Consider the following 26089-nt stretch of genomic DNA (forward strand, 5'->3'; position numbering starts at 1 on the left):
AAATTTGATGCCTTTTATTTCTTCTTATCTTGATGGGCATAAAGGGGGAAAATTGACAGTACAGCCATAGTAGGGAACTTTAATACCCCATTGACATCAATGGGTAAATCATCCAGACAGAAACCCAACAAGGAAACAGCAGCCTTAAATGACACCCTAGACCAGATGGATTTAATTGAATAGAAATTATTTTAATGGTCATCATTGTTTCATCTCAGAGCAAGGTTTCAGCATTTCCCAATTAAATATGATACTTGCTACAAATTTTATGCATTTATTCTTTATCAAATTAAGGATGTTCTCTTAAATCTCTAGTTTTATAAGAGTTTTATTATGAATGAATATTAAGTTTTACTAAATAGTTTTTCCACATTTATTTGATCATATGATTTATCTATTTTATTCTGTTTGTTTGGTAAACTTCAGTGCTTGGTTCTTTTAAAGGTAAACCAACTTTTTATTTATGGAATAAACCCAAATTGGTCATGATGTATATAATCCTTTTTATCCAGAGGTTCCACATCTGCAGACTCAACTGACCACAGATTGAAATGAAAAAATAATGTTGCATGTTGCTGACATGTACTATGTAGTTAGGCCTACTATGATTGCAATGGTAGTAGACATTTTTTTTCTTGTCATAATTCCCTAAACAAAACAGTATAACAACTGTTTACATAACATTTACATTTTATTAGGTGTTATAAGAAATCTAGATGATTTAAAGTATACAGGAGGATGTGCATAGATTATAAACAAATAATACACAAGGTACTTGAGCATCCTCTGATTTTGGTATCCAGAGGGAGTCCTGAAATCAATCCGTCATGCACATTGAGTGATAACAATATTTTATGACATGCATCTTATATTAGTATGGTAATACATGCATATACATACATACACACACAATTTATAAATTAATAAGTGTATATTTATTGGGGTATGTGCTCAAACAATTTACTAATGTGAGGATTCAATAAAAAATTATTAGAAGTTTTTTTTTTGTATTTTTCTGAAGTGAGAAGCGGGGAGGCAGAGAGATAGACTCCCACATGCGCCTGACCAGGATCCACCCGGCATGCCCACCAGGGGGCGATGCTCTGCCCATCTGGGGCATCGCTCTGTTGCAACCGGAGCCATTCTAGCGCCTGAGGCGGAGGCCATGGGGCTGTCCTCAGTGCCCAGGCCAACTTTGCTCCAGTGGAGCCTTGGTTGTGGGAGGGGAAGAGAGATAGAGGAAAGAGAGAGAGAAGAGTGGAAAAGCAGATGAGCACTTCTCCTGTGTGCCCTGGCCAGGAATTGAACCCAGGACTTCCACACGCCGGGCTGACACTCTACCACTAAGCCAACCAGCTGGGGCTAGAGATCATTTTTCAAATCACTATGTGCAACTGACTTTTTTCTCTTGTCCCATCTTCAAGAAATTGCATTCACTTTATGTGACAATGCTACTTTTTAAATGCAATACTAGTTTTAATTGAGTTAAATAAAAACTTTATACTACAAGTTCTTTCCATGTTATTTCTTAGTATTTTCAGAAATTCACAAAGGTCTTGGGGCCATTCGGTGCTTTTTTTTTTTTTTTTTCATTTTTCTGAAGCTGGAAACAGGGAGAGACAGTCAGACAGACTCCCGCATGCGCCCGACCGGGATCCACCCGGCACGCCCACCAGGGGCGATGCTCTGCCCACCAGGGGGCGATGCTCTGCCCATCCTGGGCATCACCATGTTGCGACCAGAGCCACTCTAGCGCCTGAGGCAGAGGCCACAGAGCCATCCCCAGCGCCCGGGCCATCTTTGCTCCAATGGAGCCTTGGCTGCGGGAGGGGAAGAGAGAGACAGAGAGGAAAGCGAGGCGGAGGGGTGGAGAAGCAAATGGGCGCTTCTCCTGTGTGCCCTGGCCGGGAATCGAACCCGGGTCCTCCGCACGCTAGGCCGACGCTCTACCGCTGAGCCAACCGGCCAGGGCCCATTCGGTGCTTTTTAATAGTGGAATAAACACAGGCCTTAGGCCAGAGAAATTTAGGTTCAAATGCCAGCTCTGACCTTACTCAGCAAGTAACCTCAGACAAGTGATTAAGTTGTCAGAGCCTCAATTTTCTCATCCGTAAAATGGAGGTAATAGTCACCTTGCAGCTTGTTGTAAAGTTTAGCAATATCATAGGAAATAACTTAGCATTGGGCCTGGCATACAGTAGATAATGTTAAAAGAGTGGCAAATAGTAATGATAACAGTAGTACTTGTTAACTGTAGATAACATCTGCGGCCCCAACAGTCATTTCCCCTCAACAATCAGGTCAAATATACACATACCTTGGTAAAGTTTGATTTATATTGTCCTTAGTTCAACCAGGATACATATCTGAGCATAAATAAAAAATATTTTTCTGAAATAAGTAGGGTCACTGAATATGACTGTGGGAGTATGCCATTTACATGAACTGTAATGGCTCCTCCTGACCTTGTATAGAGTGCTAGCCCTTGGAAGTGTGCTGGCAGAACACACAGAGGGCCAAAAATATGGCAGCCACAACAGTACCAAAGAGATGAAAGCCATTGTCTGTACTTGCATTGGTTGGTATATTGAATACCTGTCTACTTGTTTAATGCTGTCCACAGATCTGTACTCCTGACTTGGTGGTATTCCTGGCTTGCACCAATCAGAGGCTCAAAGAAAGGTTACTAAAACGTGCAGAGCAACAGGGGCGGCCTGATGACAATCTGAAAGCTACCCAGAGAAGACTAATGAACTTCAAGCAGAACGCTGCTCCATTGGTTAAATACTTCCAGGAAAAAGGGCTCATCATGACAGTAAGTTAGCTATGGTTTTACATGTCCAGTACAAGAACAATCTTTCAGATTTCTCATTAGCCCTTGTTCTTGGTTAGAAATCTTCTTTAGCCTGACCAGGCGGTGTCACAGTGGATAGAGCATCAGACTTGGATGCAGAGGACCCAGGTTCCAGGCCCTGAGGTTGCCAGCTTGAGTGCGGGCTCATCTGGTTTGGGCAAAACTCACCAGCTTGGACCCAAGGTCGCTGGCTTGAGCAAGGGGTTACTCGGTCTGCTGAAGGCCCACGGTCAAGGCACATATGAGAAAGGAATCAGTGAACAACTAAGGTGTTGCAACAAAAAACTGATGATTGATGTTTCTCATCTCTCTTTGTTCCTGTCTGTCCCTATCTATCCCTCTCTGTGACTCTCTCTCTGTCTCTGAAAAAAAAAAAGAAAAAAGAAATCTTCTTTATATTAACAAAGTAGCTTTTTATGGTTCAGATTCAATGGAAAAGAAATGATAATTTTGACCTGATTTGTTTTTATTAAGCCTATAATAAAAAAATACTTATACTTTGGTTTAATTGATTTAACAAAAGATGATAACTTTTAACCTTGGCTAGAATTCCATAGCCCCAAAATAAAAAAAAGATTTTGAAATAAATATTTGAATTATTTTAAGCAACATTTGCCCAGCTTCTCAACTCTTCTGTCTTTGGAAATGTAATAAAATTGATAGACTTAAAAACACAGTTGACATAGTGTTATATTAGACTCAAATTGTAAGTTGGACTTTATCATAACATACAGAAAGGAATGAGATTCTGACGGCATAAAAATGTTTCTTAAGGATTTGACAGTGATACTGTCTGAAAACGGAAGATGTTGATCTTTCTTTAAAATGCAATTATTAATATTTTCATAAATGTTTACTTTGTTTCATGGCTAATGATAATCAAGTGTCAATGAAGGATGAGCCTGAAGCACTAATTAACATAATTACTAGAACTGAGAATGTTAAAGGTGAAGATTCAGCTAAATTTATGATCCCCATAACATCATGTATTCAAGTGTTAAAACATAGAGGAGACAAGAGATTCGTAGGTCATCTGAAGAAGGCAGTTTACAGAAGAAGACACTAAAATTGGGGCCAATCCATGACAGCTGGATGGTGGCAGACCTCAGCAGACCCCTCCCCTCAGCCCTTCCTTGTCTAATAGGGTTACAGCCCCCATAGAGAATCTGATTAAAGTGACCATGCCCATCCCAATAAAATACACACAAAATGTTTTTCACATATTTTCAGTAAATCTACTGAAGCTCATCCACAGAGCTCCTATGACCTAACAATCACTGGGCTAAAAATCTTTTCATTAGACTAAAGTGCCCTTAAATCTGAAGGAGACAACCACAACATTTGAATAACAATCTCTTTGCAGTCTTTCTAGTACTATAAAGAAGTATTTATTAGGATTTGCTCTTTAAGTCAAACTTGTCATGTCAGAGAATTGCAAATCTGACCTGAAAATGGTTCACAATGCAGAGTTAATTTTATGGTCTAAAAGAGACATTGAGTAATAGGAAAGATTTCAGAAAATCAGGGTGGTTATTTCTGTTGCTGTTTTTTGTTGGGGTTTGTTTAATAAATATACACTTGTTTCTCTTGCAAATTACCAATGCTGACTCCTGCATGAAAAAAGGTAATTGACCCTACAGACCAAACCCCAAAGGCGAGGTGCAGAGCCAGAGTTTTAATTGATGTTAGCAGGGCTTAAAGGTATTACCAGACCATCTCTGATTACTCCCTGCTTGTCTTGTTTGTTATCACAAGCAGAGCAGATTTCCCCAATGAATGCAGAGTGGGGATTGTTAATTTACTAATATTTTGCATGGAGGTGAAATGCCATTGCCTCTAATTGAGGGAGTCAATAACAGTGTGGATGACAGCCTGGAAACCTGTAACCTCATTGCTAAAACCAGATGAGCTTTAAGATAAACATTTCTATTTACTGGGAGAACACTTGGTTTGGAAAGTCACCTTTTGAAAAGTGGTGAATACAAACACAGGCTGAGCTCTGGAAAATATAATTTGAAAGTTTAGCCTGAAAAGAGCAAGGGCTGCTTCCTGAGCCACATGTCCTCCATCAGCACCAGGACTATAGTTCTTTTTTGGAATTAAACATGTTTGGTAGCATTTCTACTTTTTAAAGATAAGTTAAATAATAAAAATGGTTAACTTTATTAATCACAAGCACATTAATATTTTAATAAAAATCTTGGGTTAATAGATCAAATAGCAGATATTTCCTTCCCTCTGTAGATTTTTGTGTTTTGTTGTGGTTTTTGTTGGGTTTTTTTGCTTTTGCTTCTGTCTATCCCTCCTGATTTATTTATTTGTTCATTCAGTAAATTTTTATTGAGAACCAATGGGTGCCAGACAGTCTGCTGGGTGCTGGGGTGCAAAGTTAAATAAGCAAATGGTAAGAATATATTATTCAGTGACATATTTCAAACACCTAGAATGGTACCTGTCTGGACATAGTATGCTCACACAAAATGAAGAGCTGATAGTGTATGGGGCAAGTACAATAATATTAAATAATGAGTCATTAAGTGTAATGACTTTCGAAGGAGTCGAGAGTACCCTCATGCACTGTGCTAGGGACCGACATTCCCCATCATGAATAGGACAGATCCTCTGCCCTCCTGCAGGTAGGCTTAATATTTGGGTTCAAGGATCTAAAGGACCACCGCGAGCGCATCCCTCTTCAGTCCAGTTGAGAAACTTCGTCTTGGCGCTCCTCTCCTCTAGGGCTTTGGAGTCTAAAATGTACTACTTGGAATTTCAGCTCCACTGCCATTTAGTAAGTTCAGGATGCTCTAGGATTTGGTCTTCATCTGCACATTGGAGATGATGCTACCTGCCATGTGATGTTGTTGTAAGGGTGAAATGAAAGAACACGTGGAATGTGGCAGACAATGGCAACGCATAGGCTGCTTACAATGCACCGTGCAGCCGCAGTGCCTGGTTCCAAATCCAGCTGCGCCACCGGACCTTCTACAGGTTACTTATATTTTCTGTTATTCAGATAGCTGACCCATAAAGTGAATACAATCATCAATACTACTCTGTAATTTGTGAGTAGTCATTGAACATCAAATACTTAGTGCCTGGAACATTGTGAGGGCAAGTTAAATGATAGTTATTATTTTATATTTGTTTTATTTCTTCCTCTCTCTTTCTGCCCCCTCTAATGCCTATCTTTTTGGAACCTACCCCTACCACTAATTCTGTGCCCTTTGAGGGTGCTGTGGTGCCTTTTTTTCAGTAGAACGATTATTGAAGGATTGCAAAAATGAAGAATATAGATTTTTAAAACTTCACACCAAATTTATTTTTTCTTTAAAAAGTGTCTGTTGATCAGTTATAAAATTGGGTCAGTGTTTATTTAACTTCTATATCATCCATGTAATCGAACTATATGATGGCTGTGTCTGAATAGTGTAGTTGAATTGTAACAGACGTCAACCCAGTCTTTAATTCTTTCTTCATCACTGACTGTACCTGTTGGCAGGTTTGAAGAACACACCAAGTATGACTGAAGAGAAAACTTAATCAAAATAGCTAGGGAAAACATGCTGTTGCCTGCATCTTGTATCTTATAGACATGGTTCCTTCTCATCATGTAGGTTTATTGTTTTATTATATTTTGATATACACAGCCATCTGTGCAGGTATGAACTAAATGATATGATAGCACAAGGCTAGTAAATTATGACTTTATAGAATTTTTTCAGACAAGCTTTTACCTTACCACAAAGTTGTATGTAATTGCTCATCATATCTTTAACAGCATTGTGCTTCTAATGAAATACTTAGATGCCGTGAGTTCCCAAAATTTATTAGAACTTTTTTTAAGTTTAAATATTACTGGGACCAAAAAAGCTGCTTATTTAATTTTTCTAAGTAAGTTGTGTCTTATGATATTTTGGAGCACTTGGACTTGGTGAAATTCAATAACTCTTGAATAATAACTCCTTTTTACAGATTTTTTTAAAGCCTCAATAATATGTATAAGGTCTACCGGAAAGTTCTGTCTGTTTTTGGAATAAAACAAAATACAAATTTTTCTCACCGTCAATAAACTTTATTAATTAACATATTTCCACACCAATCCTATCTTCCGAATATGGTCCAAAATGGTTTGCTGAGCTGAATTAAGCCTTTCTGCGATCTCCGATGTTATCAGAAAAGGATCTTGCTCCAACATGGTCTTAACAACATCATCATCAATCAAAGATGGCTGCCCAGAATGTGGCTTATCAGAAAGGTCGAAATCACCTGTTTCAAATTTTTCGAACCATCTTCTGCATGTCCTATCAGAAACTGTACCTTCACCAAACACTTTAAATAAATTTCTACATGCTTCTGTAGCATTTCTGCCTTGTTGAAATTCATATACAATACAGTGGCGTAAATGAACTTTATCAGTAGCCATGGGTACACTATCACTTCACACATAAGACTAACGTGAATCAACTTTGTTTTAGTTAATTTGCTACATCAGTATGTATACATTAAGTGATAAAAATAGAGAGGCACACATGCGCCAAATAAACATGTGCTTACGTGTCGAAACTTGTTGTGATAGAAATGGACAGAACTTTCCAGTAGACCTTATATTTTAGTGACAATTTTTACCTTTATTTTCAAAGCTGTATAAAAACTCATCTTTGTTTTAATTATGTTAGTTAAGTGGGAACACCTTTTTTTTTTTTTAAGAAATAGGAATAGTTGAGACAATTCAAGTCTTTGTAAGTTTCATGACTTTAAAAAATATGTGTGGTTTATTTTTTTAAGAATATTATTTTATAAATGCCTGAAAAAATAATAGGATAAGAACTAATGTTTATGGTAATAATTTTCCAAATTCATTGTGCCACTGGGTTTTTCATTCCATTGGAAAAACATACCACTTGCCAGACAAATGGTTGCCCAATCGTATACATTGAACAAATACCATTTAATATGGATGATAATCAGTGAAAGTTCACATTTAGCTTTAGGCTGTGAAATAAGCAAATGCCCACTTTTCTTCAGGACTTTTTATAGGAGAAAGCAAGAGAAGCATAACGTGAAAAGAGAAGTTAGCTGCAGTCACAGGATGTATACAAAGGACTATTCATTAATACCCAGATTGACCGGGTCTCTTCAGCCAGGAAAGGCAGAGGCGGAAAAATGTTAAGATCAGGATTATTTCTGTCAGTGGTAGTTGTATCTTTATTTTTAACTGTGAAAAAAGAAACTCATCTTTGTTTTAATCATCTTCACCACCAATTTTTCTGGGAAATTGGACGAGAGACTAATTACGAAACCATCTTGGCATACAGCAAAGCTACAGAGACCCGTGATTCCTGAGTTTTTAATAGAGCAAGGAAAAAAATTTTAATGGGGCTAAAATGAAGTTGGCTTTTTTTCTTAAAGACTTTAGTTTTTAGAGCAGTTTTAGGTTCACAGCAAAGTTGAGAGGATGGTACAGAGGTTGCCCTGTACTTCCTGTTCCCTCAAATGCATAGACTTCCCAATAAAAACATCCCTACCAAAGTGGCGCGTTTGTGAAAATTGATGAACCTACATTAACATATCATAATCATCCAGAATCCATTGTTTACCTGAGGGTTCAGGTGGACTCTTGATATTGCACTTTTCTGCAGGTTTGAAGGAATGTATCCACCATTATAATATACAAAATATTTTCACTGTCCTAAAAATCCTCTGTGCTCCACTTTCTATATACCGCCATCTCTCCCCGAACTTCCACCCTGAGTCTTGGCAACCACTGATCTTTTCATTATCTCCATAGTTTTACCTTTTCCAGACCATCCTATAATTAGGCTTTTACAGTATGTTATCTTTTCATATTGGCTTCTTTCATTTTGTAATATGCGCCTAAGTTTCTTCCATGTCGTTTCATTGCTTATAGCTCATTTCTTTTGAGTGCTGAATAATATTCCATTGTCCGAATGCACCACAGTTTATTTATCCATACACCTTCTGAGGGACATCTTGGTTGCTTTTAAGTTTTGGCTATTATGAATAAAGCTATTAGTAATATCCATATGCAGGTTTTTGTGTAGATATAACTTTTCACTTCATTTGGATAAAGAGCAAGGAGCCCAACTGCTGGATGGTATGATGAGTGTATGTTTAGTTTTCTAAGAAACCACCAAACTGGCTTCCAAAGTGGCTGTACCATGTTGCACTCCCACCAGCAGTGAATGACAGCGCCTGTTGCTCCACAACCTCGGCAGCATTTGGTGTTGTCAGCAGTCTGGGTTTCGGCTGTTCTAATAAGTGTGCAGTGGTTCTATCTCATTATTGCTTTAATCCGCATTTCCCAAATTGGCTTTTTCTTACATTTTACTAAGTGAGATCATTAGAAAAAATCTATTACTGCCATTGTTTGAAGGAATATTTTTAACACACACACACACACACAAAAATAAGAATTACATAACTCCAAGTAAAGTCTCTAAACAAACCAGTTTGGCTTTAAGAAAAACTCCCAACATTTGTCTTACTTTTCTCATTTTGCTGTGGAGTAGGGAACACATCATCACAAACTAGCATCAGTACAGAGGGCCCCTGGCCTAGGGAACCATCCATCTCAAACTAGACAATTATTGATCCACTAGATCTTGTCCCTGAGCTCCAGATAACCCTTTTCCACTGCATTTGCTTATTCTGCCCCATATCATTTCCTTCAAATTGGACAATACCCCCATTATGTATTTCAAATTTGCCACCAAAACTACATAGTTCCATCATAAGTGTCAGACACTCTTAGTGAAGGGGAAAATAAACAAGAATAGTAAAAATTAATTTTGGACCGACTGTTGAATAGTTGTTAATTAACTTCAAATTTCATTGGAATTAATGCTGACATTGAAATTACAAGAACACATATCCTTAAACTTCCAGTGCACAGCCATGGGCTAAATACCCCCATCACCACTGACATCGCTCGCTGCACGGGCCGGTGAAAAAGAAATCTAAACAGCACAAACCTTCGGCAGATTTGAAAACTCCACTCAACATAAAAAAAGCAATGGAAACACTTGATAACAACCCGGTTTCCTAAAGTTACTAGAAGGGAAATTTTGTTACTGCTTCTCCATAATTAACAGGTTGATGAATTTGTGCTCTGTAACATAAACGCTGTATTTCCACTAAGTTTCTACTAAGTACCATCACCGCTTATATCCTGTTTAAACATCCAATGTCATGTAACCAAAGGCCCCACTAATTTTTACTTGGTGAACTTAGAGAATAGTCAAGGAGTTTTTAAAGGTTAATAAATAATAAGAAAGGCTGTGGGTACCCCTGGAAAGTACTTACTTGGATGATGACGACGATGGTGTGTGCATGTGAGCCTGGGTATATAGCCCTCTGAGTTGCCTTTCACTTGCCCAAAGTATTTTTATACTAAGTAGACAGTACCTTTTGGCATGAAACCTGAGAATGATGGACCCTCAAGGAGCAGAGCCCAGAAGTCACATGAGAAAAATCCATACCTGACTTGAATAAGAGCAGCTTATAAGGAATCCCATGTCTGGGCCACAGGCATGTACCAAATCCTACTACATGCAAAGCTGGCAAGGTGGCACTGCCCTAGAAAAAGTACTGTTGCTTACTTTAGGAGGGCAGCATCTCTGTGAATTTGTCAGTGGTGTTCATTTAATTTACCTATTAACGCAGATCTTTGTAATCCTAGTTTAAATATATCCAGAACTAAATTGAAAGCGAATCTGATTACTTTTATCCACTGTCATTATTATGGGCCCTAAAAATTAAAATACTATACCAGTTTTATTACCTGATTTTTGTGTAGAAAGAAAAATCAAGGCACTGAAAAATAAAGCCATTTGCTCACAAAGGGGCAACCCGCATGCAGCAAAGGAAGATCCACAGTTCTAAGGCAAATTATGCTGGATGCTGAACCGCATCAAAGCAACAGGAAGAATAAACACATACTGTATTTATAGCTAATTCTAGTGTTCTGTCTCCGTCTCTGTCTCAGTTCCAAGCAAGCACCCTGACTCACAACTTCTCCGTACCCGGAGCCCACTCACTCTTAGTCCTGTTCGCCCTCCACAGGCAAAGAGCAAACCGAATGGCTCAGCCAATGCCTCTCCTCCCAAGGTGGGAAATTGATGCTGATTATGTGGCAATCCTATTGTCCGGGCCAGGTGACCAGAGCTCTCCCAAAATTATATTACTCTCATTGGGGTGCTTCACACAGGTGTTTGCGGGAAAGATGAGCAGGAATGTAAAGAATGAAGGCGATTTCTTCCCGCAAAAGATGTAAAATATGTTTCTGTTGGTTTTATTAATACACACATTCACGAAATGAAGTCCCAATGGCCTCCTGGCCAACTTTTTAATCATCTTAAGTATAAGGTAGGGTCCTCACATAATAATCATGAATTAAATAATGTGGATAAAAACCGGGTAATATTGAAGTGAACATTTGAGAGATTCACATTAAGACAATTCTAATTCCAAAAACTGTTTTGACAAGTCTATCTAACAATGCTTTAATTATTTCTATGAGACTGGCTTCCACAACAGCTTGTCTTTATTTGTAATTTTCTGAAAGAAATAAAACAGATTAGTAGGTAGTCAGTAGCTGAATGCCATGTCATACTGACAGCTTCCTTATAAACTTGTTTCGATACTACAGTTTCTGTCAGGAAAATGTACACACACACATGTGCACACACACATTTCAATTGACCACTTCTCCAGAAAATACTTGGTGATCAGAACAGTAATTTTGACAGCGGTGTCAACAAGTATTTCATGCTTCCAGAATTAGGTTTACTTAATTTTAATTATACTGAGATGGTTGGGGAGCATGAGTGAGAAAATAATATTTTTAGTAAAGTGCTTTGACTAAATTTTTTTTTATGCTTAAGACCAAACTAATTGGAATTGATCAATATCTTTAAAGCAAGAGAACACTATAGTTAAATTGGGTGACAAAAAAAAAGACGACAAAGGAAAAAAAAAGGACAGGCATGTGAGACTTGACAGTCAGGAAAATACAAGAAAATATTATGAATAGATGATGATTTAAAAGACAATCGCTAACTATTTCTGAGTGTTAATATGTGCCTGGTACTATTCAAAGTGCTGCTTCACATGTGGTGGCTCTATCCTCACCAGCCTCCATGAGGCAGGTGTTAGCCTCGTGTCCGTTCTGTAAATGAGAAAACAAGCACATGCAAGAGGATCTTGTCCAGGATCCCACAGGAGCTTTGGAACCTGGGCCCAGACACAGTATACCAAACCCAGAAGTGGCACTTGTGATTGCTACGTGGTCCCTTCATTAAAACGTGACACACACTCTGGATTTTGAAGAGGAAACTCTTTACCGCCTCCTCCAGGCATTTTATTGTTTGATAAGCACCTCTATTCAGCTGTGGTCTCTTCATTTCTGTTTTTCAGGGAAGAATAAATGAGAAAACTGATTCCATTGGTGCCTTACATTGAGAGGTTTTTAAAAAAATTCTATTAGGTAACAGCTAAAATAATTAATATAATTGCAAAAACTGATTAATCTGAGCACATTATTACAAAGGAAATTTTACCACGCATGGCCAATTATTGGGCTTTGTATTTTGGTTTAGCTACACTACCTACCATATTCTTACGTTGCCCTTATAAATGGAATGTAAAACCGTGAGTGCAGCTCTGCTACAGACAAAGCCCTGTCCTCTGAGTCCTTTGCGTCTTATAGCTCCTCTTCCCTACTTGGACAGTCCTTTTATAGTCGTCCATTCAGTGTTATCGAAGGCCTGTTTCGTGCCGGACAATAACACTTCGCCATGTACGAGGGGTCATGTCAGGCCCTGTAGGGAATGTGAGGGTGATGTGGAGACAGGTCAGCCTTTGAGGCATTTGTGCGCAGCCATGATAGCAGCAGAAATAACTCACAATCAGCAAGGAAGGGATGAGTGCCACACACAGAGGTGTAATAGGCCAGGAAGAGTCAGGGGTAGAGGAGCAACTTCCTCCTAGAAAGATCAGGAAAGGTTTTACCTGCCTTGATGGACAGGTAAGAGCTGGGACCCAGAAATGGAAGGAAAGGCATTACAGGCAGACACTAAACATGTAAGGTAGATAACGGAGTAGTGAGAATTAGAAAAGAAGCAAGACAGGTGGCACTCAGACGGGAAGGTGCTGACGTGCTAGGCTGAGGGGGCAGGGCTCTGTGGGCAGGGGTGAGCTTTCACGACTGAGCAAGGGGGTGACAAAACTAGAAATGTTAAGCTGGTGGCTGTGGGTAAGTCACTGAATGGGGGAACCATCTAGAAAGGATTTGATAAGGGCCTACGCTGGCATGGTGACTGTGTGTCCCACAAGCTTTTGCTTCTCCGTAGAGCAGGCTATACAACCATCAGAATCGACTGCAAACATGGGAATAACTGGAAAAGTCCTCTGAGGAAAATAGCACTCATAAATCACCTGCATGTGATATGTAACACAAGTTTTACCAATGTAACCATTTTGACTTCCCGTTTAGATAGCATTCATGGCAGAGATGTAAGGAAAAGGGATAAGAAAGGAAAAGTAGCATGTTAAGGACCAGTTGGCTAAAGCACTGGAAAGTGACATTGCACTCTAAACAGGGAGATCACTGGGGAATCACCAGTTATTCTTTCCACAGATAATTGTTTCCAAATAACCCATCAAGTGAATACATTGATGAATTCAATAAAAAAAATTTAGATCTATCTGGAGCCATTTATTTTCATGGCAGATAGACCTGCACATCTTATAGGTATGAGGACTCGGCTCCATTAAAGCACTACACAGGAATCAGTGATCAAAAATGAAAGATGTGTCCCTAAAGTCATGGTGCACTTTTGACCCGTCACAGGAAAGGGCAACAAAAGACGATAGAAATGTGAAATCTGCACCAAATAAAAGGAAAACTCTCCCAGTTTCATACCTATTCAGTGCAGTTCGATGTGGGCTCACACACGGATTTTTTAGGGCTCCTTAGGTAGCTATCCCGTATAGCCTCTACAGACTCGTCACTGACTGATGGCCTACCAGAATGGGGTTTCTCCACCAAACTGCCGGTTTCCTTCAACTGCTTATCCCACCGAGTAATGTTATTCCTATGTGGTGGCGCTTCATTATAAACGTGCCGCTATTCACGTTGCACTTTGGTCACGGATTCAAATTTAGCGAGCCACAGAACACACTGAACTTTCCTCTGTACCATCCACATTTCAATGGGCATGGCCGTGGGCTGCTCTGCTGTATACACGGTGTTACATCATCATCTGCGCATGCATACATGCTGCCACATCATCCTACAGAAACTGGGAAGGTTTTCCTTTTATTTGGTGCAGATTTCACATTTCTATCATCTTTTGTTGCTTTTCTGTGACCGGTCAAAAGTGCACCATGACTTTACTATGGACACACTGTATATGTGCTATGGATGTGTTTGACTACAATCAGAATAGCTGAATAGCTTTGGCTTAAATACATTTGGCTCGTATAAAATAAGTACCAAGGTAGATGACCTGGAGTCGGCACAGTGACTTAAGGATCTCCTCAAGGACTCATATACCTTCTAGCTTTCTGTTCCACACTCTTTAATGTGTTTGTTCACAGTAACCAAATGGCTGTTGCTCAAGTCCACATTCTAAATAAAATAAAGGGGTTAAGGCGGGGCAGCCACATCTATTCCTCTTCATCATAAACCCCCTCTCCCACCCTCATGGACTCACACTTGGGTCTCATCAGTCAAAACTGGGTCACAGGTTTTCACATGCCTTCAAGGGAGACTGGGAATGACTTAATTAGCTCCCTATCCTCTAATGTAGAGGAATGGAAAGGAAAAAAGAGTTGGAATAAATGTGGAGTAAACCAAGCTGCAATAATTACTACAAGGTTTAAAAAAAACACCCTAGGCCCTGGCCGGTTGGCTCAGTGGTAGAGTGTCGGCCTGGCGTGCGGAAGTCCTGGGTTCGATTCCCGGCCAGGGCACACAGGAGAGGTGCCCATCTGCTTCTCCACCCCTCCCCCTCTCCTTCCTCTCTGTCTCTCTCTTCCCCTCCCGCAGCCGAGGCTCCATTTGAGCAAAAGATGGCCCGGGCGCTGGGGATGGCTCCTTGTCCTCTGCCCCAGGCACTAGAGTGGCTCTGGTCGCGACAGAGCGACGCCTTGGATGGGCAGAGCATCGCCCCCTGGTGGGCGTGCCGGGTGGATCCCGGTCGGGCGCATGCGGGAGTCTGTCTGACTGCCTCCCCGTTTCCAGCTTCAGAAAAATACAAAAAAAAAACAAAACAAAAACAAAACACCTGTTTTTTTTCTATTATATATATACATTTGCTAGTAATTCTGTCAAAAAGATGGCTAAAGTAGAAAGTATCTCTGTTTAATAATTATAATTACTTCTCAATAAGCACTTTTAATTCTGTATTCCAGGACCTTTCTCACCTTATATCTAATTCTCACAGCTACCTTTAAAGTTTAATGAAAGAAAGAGGCTTAGAGAGGTTCAAGAACACACTATAAATACCAGAGCCAGAAAATGTGCGAGCTGAGGTTTGAAATAGGTTCTGTCCACTCAGTTAATAAGAGATTGAGTTAGATTTACATCAGAGCAAAGAGTTAACCCTGCCCCCCCAAAAAAAAAGAACCCAGAAAAAGTGTGGATAATGCCATATTGTGAACCGTCTGATATTGTTGACTGAGAAATCTAACTCTAGGAGAAATTAAGAACTTACATATTATATCAAACACTATGCTTTACAGACTTGACCTCTTTTAACCACCGAGCCTGTAAGATGGGTAGTATTAAAGTTATTTAGTGCCTTTTACATGCTAGGTGTTTCACCTACCATATTTCCCCATGTATTAGACGCTCCCAGGTAGAAGACGCACCTTAATTTTGGGGTCCAGAATTTGGGGGGAAAAAAGGTATATTGAACTCCAGTTTTATTCATCATAAAATTTATACAACTCCTCATCACTGTCAAAACTCCCATCCAGGCCCTGGCCGGTTGGCTCAGCGGTAGAGCGTTGGCCTGGCGTGCGGGGGACCCGGGTTTAATTCCCGGCCAGGGCACATAGGAGAAGCGCCTATTTGCTTCTCCACCCCCCCCACTTCCTCTCTGTCTCTCTCTTCCCCTCCCGCAGCCAAGGCTCCATTGGAGCAAAGATGGCCCGGGCGCTGGGGATGGCTCCTTGGCCTCTGCCCCAGGCGCTAGAGTGGCTCTGGTCGCGGCAGAGCGACGCCCCGGAGGGGCAGAGCATCGCCCCCTGGTGGGCAGAGCGTCGCCCCTGGTGGGCATGCCGGGTGGATCCCGGTCGGGCGCATGCGGGAGTCTGTCTGACTGTCTCTCCCCGTTTCCAGCTTCAGAAAAATACAAAACAAAACAAAACAAAAAAAAACCTCCCATCCATTAGCTTGCCCTCATCTGTGTCTGATGATGAATCACTGTCTTCATATATTGCCTTGTCCTCAGTTCCATCTATGGCATTTGAAATATCACACTTCTACAACCATTGTATAAGATGCACCCAGTTTTTAGACCCCAAATTTTTCAGGAAAAAGTGCATCTAATACATAGGAAATATGGTAAATTATCTCACTCCAGGTAATGACAAGAGCTTGCTGTCCTTACTCAGAAAAATCCTAAACAGCACAACCTGTCTCTGTACCACGAAGTCCATGTCAGTCTGATGTGATTCTTCTCTGGTCTGCCCTGCTTTACCTGTCAGACGCAGCATGTGCTGTGGTCTTGTCTGCTGTGACTGGCTGTACTCATTGATCATTCTGCTTCTCACCCCACCAACCTCTGGAAGGCTCTTACCAGGAACAGCCCCAACCAAGGCTGGTGCTTCCACTTGGTTTTCCCTGATCTAGCAGGTGTGACATAGATGGATATGCCAACATGTCCCTGCTCTGATGGAGCCCATACAGAGAGGGGAGGAGATAAATAACTGAATTCAGTAAATCTACCAATTATTTTTTTTTCTTAAGTGAAAAGAGACAGACTCCCACATGTGCCCCAACCAGGATCCACCTGACAAGCCCCTTGTGGGGGTGATGCTCTGCCCATCTGGAACCATTGCTCTGTTGCTCAGCAGCCAAACTATTTTAGCACCTGAGGCAAGGCCATGGAGCCATCCTAAGCACCTGGGGCCAACTTGCTCCATCTGAGCTATGGCTGCAGGAGGGAAAGAGAGAGAGAAAGAGAAGAAGAGGGGGAGGGATGGAGAAGCAGATGGTTGCTCCTCTTGTGTGCCCTGACCAGGAATCAAACCTGGGACATCCACATGCTGGGCCAATGCTCGACCACTGAGCCAATTGGCCAGGGCTGAATCTACCATATTATGATTAAAGAATGGACAGAGGGCTTCAAGATGGAATATCATCTTCTTCAGTAGCACTGACCTTCTCCATGGTGATTCTCATGGGATGGGGTAAACGTGAAGATCTGTGGACAATCTGTGAAGATCATTCCATGCATTCAGATATCAGAGAGTTGAAATCACTGAATAAGAAGTCATAGTCATTACCATATTTAGGATTGGAAATGAGAATAGGTGGACGGAAAAGACTGAATCAGGATCTGAACATCCAGGAATGGAGTGGGGAAATAAAAGAAATTTTTTTGTAACCATTCTAATTTTTTGTTGAGTCGCCCCTCCATGATTTAGGAATTCACTTAGTACAGTATAAAATAACCTTAAAAAATACTCATTCACTAATTTCTTTTTAGGCAGTTGTTTTGAGATTTCTAGCTGACATGGGGTACTGAAATAATAATGAAGACATTGATTTCTGGCTTTAAGATCTCCCAGATGAAGTAACAAAATAGCCCTGAGTTTTGAAAGATCTTTATAGAAAAGAAGCCTGATGTGTGAAAGTTGCAGCATGACCTTGGCTGTTCTCCTCAGCAACTAACTTAGCAGAGGCTGCAGCCAAAACAGTACTAGATACATAGACGATGCTTAAAAATGTTTGTTGAATTAATGCATAAGTTAATGGTTTGGACTGAATGAATTAGTTCTAATAAGTTGAGAGTCCACAAGAACTTGTTTAGACTTCATTTATTTAGGTTGAGCAGGTAGCTTTTCGGTAGTGTTTTAAACTCAGTCTTTCCAAAATTCAGGCTCTCCCCTGTGGTCTGGCCTCTAACCACCTCAATTCACAGGTTACTTGAAGGTGTTAGCAACCAAGAGCAATTTCTCAGAAAATATGAGTGTTGCTTCAAAGAGTTTTTTACCATTGCTGTCAGCTTCAGGATCAAGGAAAGAATAGAGAAACAATGGCTTTTTTTATGGCAAAAAAAAAAATCTTGTTTTTACTTGAAAATATAATCTGAAAACATTGAAATTGTTGTGCAATGTAAGATATGATTTTTCTTCTATCTGGAGACTTCTGTTTAAAAATAAAAATACAGACATCACCATCATTTGATATGTACTTGATAATGGTTCTTTGTAGTTTTTCTACCAAAACGTTCGAGTTCATGTGTTCATGACAACATTACTTTTGACAGAAGTCTAAAAAGAGTATTTCTTACAATTTAAAATTCTCTTGGCTTTGTTAGCAATGTAGGATATCTGCAGCTTCCTTCTGATTGCTTGTTCAATTCAATTTGAATTCTTAAAACACTAAATTTGGTATTAAGAATATCAATTCATTAATCTCCGAAAATTGCCCAGGTAGGCCGTTCCACAATAACACTACTCTTCTCCATGGAAATGATATTTCTTCTTTCAACTTGAAAGAGAAGAGAAGCAGCATAGGAAACTTCAGTTGCCTCATATTATCTTGTTACTGCATTCTCTTCAGCTAGGCGCAGTAAGGTGACCAACATTTTTACAATGAAAAAGAAGACAAAAATAAATTGAAGAAAACAATATCATAAACAAAAGAAACATTTTACTCATTGCAACAATAATACACTATAATATGATAAATGCATAATAAAAACATTTGTAATATTTTATACTTTAATTATGCTTACATGCTTATTAATTTTTAATAATAATCGTAAGGAAAAAGTACTCATTTAGATACAAATACGTCACATCATATGCAATGGATAGACTTTGCAGGGATCGAATACGGACATTTATAGATTAGTCTTCCAATATCAAAAAAGAGGACATGTAGGAGGACACTTCTCCAGAGAGGACGGAACTTGCAAAAGGACTGTTCTCCCTAAAGGAGGATGATTGGTCACCTTAACGCTGTCACCCAAGCTTTTTCTTCTTCCTACAGTCCTAATCAACTCACTGCTCTGCCGTGACCTGGCTGGGCTATCAACACTTGATGGCTTCCTCTCAGAAACCACCCTGACAGGGACAGATGCTCCACCTGTGAGCTCACCTAGCATCCCTTCCTGATCCCTATCATGGCAATTATTACACTATTTTATAATTCTACTTCTTTATGATTCCAGCATCTTTCTTTCATAATTCTGTCTTTAGAATTCTACTGTCTACTTTCTTCTTCGTAATTTTACTGTTATCTTCAGTATTTTATTTCCAGCACCTGCCATAAATTTCCAGCATAGCATAAATTTCCAGCATAAATTCACCAATATGTATTTACTAAATGAACCCACCATATTAATGGGTTACTAAATATGTGATGGCCTTCATTAAATATATGTGTTTAACTTAATATTTATAGGAGAGGAAGGAGCAAAAACAAAACTGGAAAAGACTTTTCAGTTTGAAAACCTTTTGTCACATCTTCTCTGCAACTAATCCGAGGTTAACATCTTTAAAGAATTCTAGTCTTTGCATTGCCATAAAGATGCCTTATTTTTCTTTTAAGTGTAACGTCTCTTGGTTCAAAATTTAAACCTTAAATTTCACATAAGATTTTGAGTTTCTTTGTTCCACAATCTCATAAGTAAATTAGAATTTTTCAAATAATGCAGATTTCAGAAAGCATGTGCTATTTCGCTGAAGTAAAAACTCAATGAGGGAAAAAAGTATACTGACTGATTTTTTTTTACAACTAGATCACCAACTCGTGGAACACTGTCTGGCACACAGTATGTGCTCAGTATGTATTTATTGACTAAAACAGATTTCAATCAACACCCTAATCACATCCTGGATTTAGAGTCATAAAGAGAAGGATTTATAAAAAAAATGCACATGCCAGACAAATGAACCATTTATGACAAGAAAAATACAGGGTCAATGATTTAAAAACTCAGAGGACAGAGGCAAACGGATCATGGTTCTAAGCCATTAAGCAGCTCTCGGCCTTGCACAGATTATGACTACAGCTCTCAGGGCCTCGGTTATGACATCTGAAAACTGAATCTCAGAATATCTACCTAAGAGGTAGGTTGTGAGAACTGATGAGAAAAGATCATTAAAGCTAATCAGACGTGGCTATTGTTATTATTTTCTTGGTGTTGCCCCTGTACTGGCCAAATTATTATTAGTGCTACAGCAACCACACGTGCTGTGTTGCTTTCTCTTCCTGATTCTTTATTATATATTGGATTTCTGACGAGAGAGTTTCTATATTCCAGTGGCATCCCTTATGTCTTAAGAAGGTGGCCACTGCAGCTCCTATGACATGAGGAACTGGGAAAACTGAACGTAGTGACCGGTCTCAAAGTGGTGCTGCCAAATCTATCATCACCTAGAAAACCCTTCAGAAGCTATTTTAGAGACTCTTGATGCAGATTTCCCTCTCTTCTCTTTTCTTCTTGTAATTTTGCTTTCATCTTCTTTGCTGAATTTCCTCTTTCTCTCTCCCTAAAGATGTTCTTAGTAGATACCAGGAATGTTGGCTAGGGCTACCAGTTTCTTATTATTTGTTTGTGCCTGTGTCATTCAAAAACCCTGCTCAATTGCTAATATATTTAAAGAACCCCATTCTGGTGAAGTGCTGCAAGGGACTCAATGATAAATATGACATTGTGTAAAACATAGTGTGGTATGCTGGGCCAAAGCCTGGCTTGGACGTCACAAAGACCAAGGTTTGAATCCTGGCAAGTTTCTCAGCCTCTCAACTGGAGTATCCTCATTTATAAAATGGGGATGAAGTTAACTGACTTGCAAGATTAATGAAAGATTAGAAATAATTTGAATAAATTACTTAGATCATTTGGGTGGCTAAATAAATGATATCTGTAATTATTAGTGTAGTTTAGGGGTCCCCAAACTTTTTACACAGGGGGCCAGTTCACTTCCCTCAGACTGTTGAAGGGCCGCCACATACAGTGCTCCTCTCACTGACCACCAGTGAAAGAGGTGCCCCTTCCGGAAGTGTGGCGGGGGGCTGGATAAATGGCCTCAGGGGACCGCATGCGGCCCACGGGCCGTAGTTTAGGGACCCCAAAATACTTAGAAGTCTATTCAAGATGTGTTAAAAAATAATTATGTTTATAATAGCTTACATTTGTTGAGTGCTTTGTTGTGCTGAACAACATCATGCAAAGATGACATGTGATAGCTTCTCTATCACAGACGCAAGCACATATATGGTAAATTGATTCAAAGTGATGGGTTCCATGGGAAGCTTAAATTCAGTTCTGAAACCCACTCGTTACTTTTCAAAGTGACTAAATCAGGAGACAACACCAGCAGCTACTTATTTTAATGGAGACATTTTTTAGAAGAAATGTCAACCAGAAATCTGTCTTGGCAGATGCACACTATGTTATTTTCTATCATTTCACTTCTCAACTTTGGCAAGCAAAGCAGCCTGAAGGATGAGCAGCTTTCAAGTTTCTATCAGATGAGAAAAAATGGAGTCCTATTTACTTCTGTTTTAATTCTTTTTATGTAAAAATCCTATGCTTCTTATGCTTCCACTTTAAAACAAGGGGTATTTATGGGGAGGCTATGTGTGTGTGCACACGTGTGTGGGTGGGTGTTGGGGTTGAAGAATGCAGATGAGTATAAGGAAAAAATAAAAATCATCCATTATTCTGCCACCCAAAAATACCATTGCTAATATTTTAGGGTCTTTTCCATGCAGTGTTTTTCTAGATATTTCAACATTGTAGTTGCTGAAGTCATATTATACTCTGCTTTATAATTTTTTTTAACTTAAAATGATATTATGATCATGTTTGCAAGACATTGGTTGGGCAGTTTATTTAGCCTCTCGAAGCATCAGTAATCATGGCGTAGTGTTTCTACTTCACAGAATTGACATGCAGCTCAAATTAAGAAAGATGTGAGAGTCCTTTGTAAGTCACTCACAGAGCACGCAAATGAAATTATTATTTATTCTGACCCACATGACTTGAGGAATCAGAAGGCCCGTATTTAATTCACAGCTACAAAGCACTCCGCAGATCAGTGTGAGGATCCAGGAAAGACAGAGTCTCACACCCAGAGATTTTGCTGTCTGGTTCAAAGATGATGCTAACCCATAAAAACATTCAAGAAAAGCAGAAGGTTAACTCTCCTTTTGACAATAAGTAGAACTTTGCCTTTATTATTATTATCTTTTTTATTATTAATTGAGAGGCAGGAGGCAAAGACAGACTCCTGCATGTGCCCCAACCAAGATTTATAGAGCAAGCCTGCTACCTGATGATGCTCTGCCTGTCTGGGTCGCTGCTCCATTGCTTAGCAAACAAGCTGTTTTAGTGCTTGAGGTGAGGCCATCGAGCCATCCTCAGTACCCGGGGCCAACTTTGTTTAAACCATTCAAGCCATGGCTGTGGGAGGGAAGAGAGAGAGAGAGAGAGAAAGAGTGAGAGAAATGGTTGGGGGGGGGGGGGAGAAGAACATGGTAACTTCTCCTGTGTGCCCCAACCAGGAATTGAACTTGAGGCTTTCATATGGTAGGCCAACACTCTACCACTGAGCCAACTGGCCAGGGCCAACTATTTTTTTAAAAGTTCTCAGATCTTAAATTTCTTCTATTCTTGGCTCTTTCTATTTTAAAAAAAGTCATGAGTTAGAGAATTACTTTTTACATTACAGCAAATTGTAATTTTACCCACAATAATGTAATTTGCTGGTTGAATAGTAAGTAGAATTCCAGCCCCCATCAAAAAAAAAAAAAAAAGGAAATAAAAAGCCTGTTTTTCTAAGCTCAGATCATTTATAATGATTGGATTAAATTTTATGGAGAGAAAAAAAACCTTGAGATTCTGTTAATTTATGTTATAGCAAAAAATTAAAACTCTTTTTACCATAGCATATCACGAGTATTTTTGTAGAATTACCATGTTACTATGAGAAATTTATATTTTGTTATATCTAGAGGGTGAAATTATGAATGATTTTTCTTTTTTTATCTTTTTTCTACAAGTTTTTTTTACTATAACATATATTCTGTTGATAATCTAAAAAAAGAATGAAAGTGATTAAAAACTGCATCACTTGAAGATCAAAAATAGCAGTAATTCAGCCAGTTTAAATAAATAAGAAGTGGGAGAATTCAGCTCAAATCAACAAAGCACAGCAATGTGATATCTATGGGAAACCAATGAAATGTTTTTCATAAGGGGAAAGTATAAACTAAGCTTACTTGGACCCTTTGTAAAACTTCTCCCAGATATTCACTAGCTTTATTTCACATTATTTATTTAGTTTCATGGTACGTCAAACAACTGTCAAGTTTCATAGCAGCGTTTCTTTTTTCTCCCTCCATGAAGTCTACCGGGAATTAATGCTATCAGAACTTGTCCAAAGCTGAACAACTTGCTCAGAGCCAGGAATTGAAAGAAACCAAGGGATGGCTCTTGGATTAGCTGAGGCTCAGGGAGAAATTGGTAATGGGACCAAATAGAGAGTTTAGTAAGATTGAAAAGAAAATGCAATGATAGTGAAGGAAAAAGGTCAAGTGAAGCTGTTAGCACAAAGGAGAAAGAAATGGATTTTCTTCAGGCTCAGCCCAAGGAAGGCACTAGATTGTTTGTCACAGAGACAGTGACTACTCAGAGACCACCTGGTGTGCACTGAGGGACCTAGGGGAGATTGCTCACAATCCCCTTACAGGTTTCATGAGATGCCCCCGCCCCCCAGTCCTTATGGGTATTTATTGATACACACAAATAGAAGCAGGGAAGAGAATGAGGAGGTCAGGAAGGGGAACTTCTTTAGAGCAGATTAAAAGGCAAGCGAAGTAGCTCAAATATCCTCACCTACTGATTAATCAGAATTGCTGATTCTACCCCTATTTTGCTGTGTTCAGGACATACCACGTTCAGTACTTTCCATCAGCAATGCCACTGAGGCTGTTGCCTCAGGGCACTGAATTCTGTCCCTGTTCTATGTTCCTATCTAGGGCCTCTACATTTGTCCATTTATTAATTCAATTAGTATGCATTGTTGGTGGTGAATAGATTGTTATTGAATATCTTGCCTAAAGAGCAAGAGAGAGTTTTGAGTTTGAGTTTGTATTAAAGGAACATCTTAAGGCTGGAAGAAGAGGCAAGGTGAGAAAGACAAAGTGGTCGAATATGTGGGAGGAAAGAAGAGAGAAGAGTCAGCTGCCCAAAGCTGCCTCTGTGAGAAGTCAAGTAAAAAAAAGAACTGGAACATAGTCTGCTCATTTTAACAACTGGAAGGTAGGGGATGAGTTTTATCATCCATTGTTCACTTGGTAGATTGACAGAGAAAGACAGCAGATTGGAGTAGACAGAGGACCAACTATGTGGGAGACAAGAAAATGGACCGGGGTGGGCAGGTGTCAGGAACTCGAAACATTTCACAGTGAAGGAAAGAAGACCCAAACAGTAGTTAGAGGGAAAAGTGACATTATGGAAAGATTTTTTTTTGGTTGTTTGTGTGTTAGCTTGTTTTGGTTTTTGTTGGGCAAATGAGTTTGTAAAATTATTTTTTGAGTTTGCTCACTTTTATTGTTAATAATGGTGCTGGGCAGCGCCAGTTATGTGATCTGTGAAATTGCAAATTACCTTCCTGCTTGGGAAGGGCCATTGTTATGCTAATATTGCTAGAGGAGCCATTTTTTGGTGCCAGAAAAGTTTTAGAAAAGAGAGAAGGAGAAAAGGAAGGAAGGAGAAGCCAAGATGGCAGGGAAAGAGAGAGAAGCAAGTTTTGCAGAGTAAGAAGCCATGTTGGCAGATGGGGAACCAGAGGTGAGAGGTTTTGGAGACTGGTGAGGGCCTTTGATTCTAGAAAAAAACAGAGAAGATTCTCCTGGTTGTGGAACCAGAGAATGTGTCAGTAGCTTTGTGATCTCTGAGTGAAGGGGAAGTGTTTTTCCCTGTGTGTTTGCTCATCAGCCAGTACAAGACTTCAGTCAAGGAATGGCCCATCATCCTCTGGCTCCACTGTTTCTTTACCATCTGCCCGAATCTAATGGGAACCTGCAAGTGCATGGCAGCTGTGGCCACAACTACTGGCCATGCAGTTTTATATCACATTGTTTTTGTTCTAAGGAAAGATTTAAGTGTGTTTCAGTTCTGGTAGAAAGACACAGTTGAAAGAAAGAGACTGATACTGACTCTGTGAGTGTAAGCAGCCTTATCTAAAGGTCTAGAGTAGATTGAAACCAGCAATGTAGCTAGTTTCAACAAATACAGGTTAAGTCCTTATAGGCTAGGACTCAACAATGAACAAGATAAGGAGTGAGCAGGGGAGAAGAAGTGAACAAGGTAAATTACCTTCTTTTTAAAAGATGCAGTTTGATAGAAACCCACTTATGACAAGGGTATCCAAGAAAAGAGACAGAAAGCCACATAATTAATATCTGTCAACATAGAGTCCAGAAGAAAATTACTAAAAGAATAAGAAAGACCAGTGTAATCCCACAAGCCAGTACCAACTCTTCCATCCAGTCTCCTTAACATTCTCTCACTGGCTTTCCAATGCACCCTTCCTGGCTTAGTTCCTCTTGTTTAAGTTGCCCCTTCTTTCCATTATACCTTTCACATCTTATCTTTTGTTCCTTCTTATACCTCTTTTCTGTGACTCTTCCAGCCTCCATAGATCTCCCTTATTTCTGAATTCCTTCACTGCTCATTACTTGTACCACACATTTCGGCTCTGAACTATTTCCTGGGAAGCCGTGTGGTATTCGGGGAAGGAACACCAACTTTGGTTTCTAAGAGACTTGGGTGAAATCCAACTTCTATCATTTTTTACCTATAGGACCTGAATAAGTCCTGAATCTAGGTTTTCCATCTCTAGAATGGGGAGATAAATTACCTCTGAAGGTTATTGTCAAGATTAAATGAAATAATGTGTTTAAAGCAAGTGAAACAGTACAGGCTCTTGACCCAGATTGTGTGTGTTAGAGTCAGGGTT

The 26089-nt window shown here is 39.6% G+C and overlaps 1 protein-coding gene across 3 annotated transcripts in view; it reads left to right on the forward strand.

The window, feature by feature from the left end:
- AK5 (adenylate kinase 5) overlaps positions 1-26089 on the forward strand; it is a 241717-nt gene that overhangs the window by 61551 nt on the left and 154077 nt on the right. For all 3 annotated transcript variants that reach the window (XM_066376595.1, XM_066376596.1, XM_066376597.1), the window contains one exon: positions 2624-2815. In XM_066376595.1, coding sequence (XP_066232692.1) covers positions 2624-2815 — 192 coding nt within the window. The remainder of the gene's footprint in view (positions 1-2623; positions 2816-26089) is intronic.

The sequence above is a fragment of the Saccopteryx leptura genome, chromosome 3 (assembly GCF_036850995.1).
Source record: "Saccopteryx leptura isolate mSacLep1 chromosome 3, mSacLep1_pri_phased_curated, whole genome shotgun sequence".
NCBI classification, from domain to species: domain Eukaryota; kingdom Metazoa; phylum Chordata; class Mammalia; order Chiroptera; family Emballonuridae; genus Saccopteryx; species Saccopteryx leptura.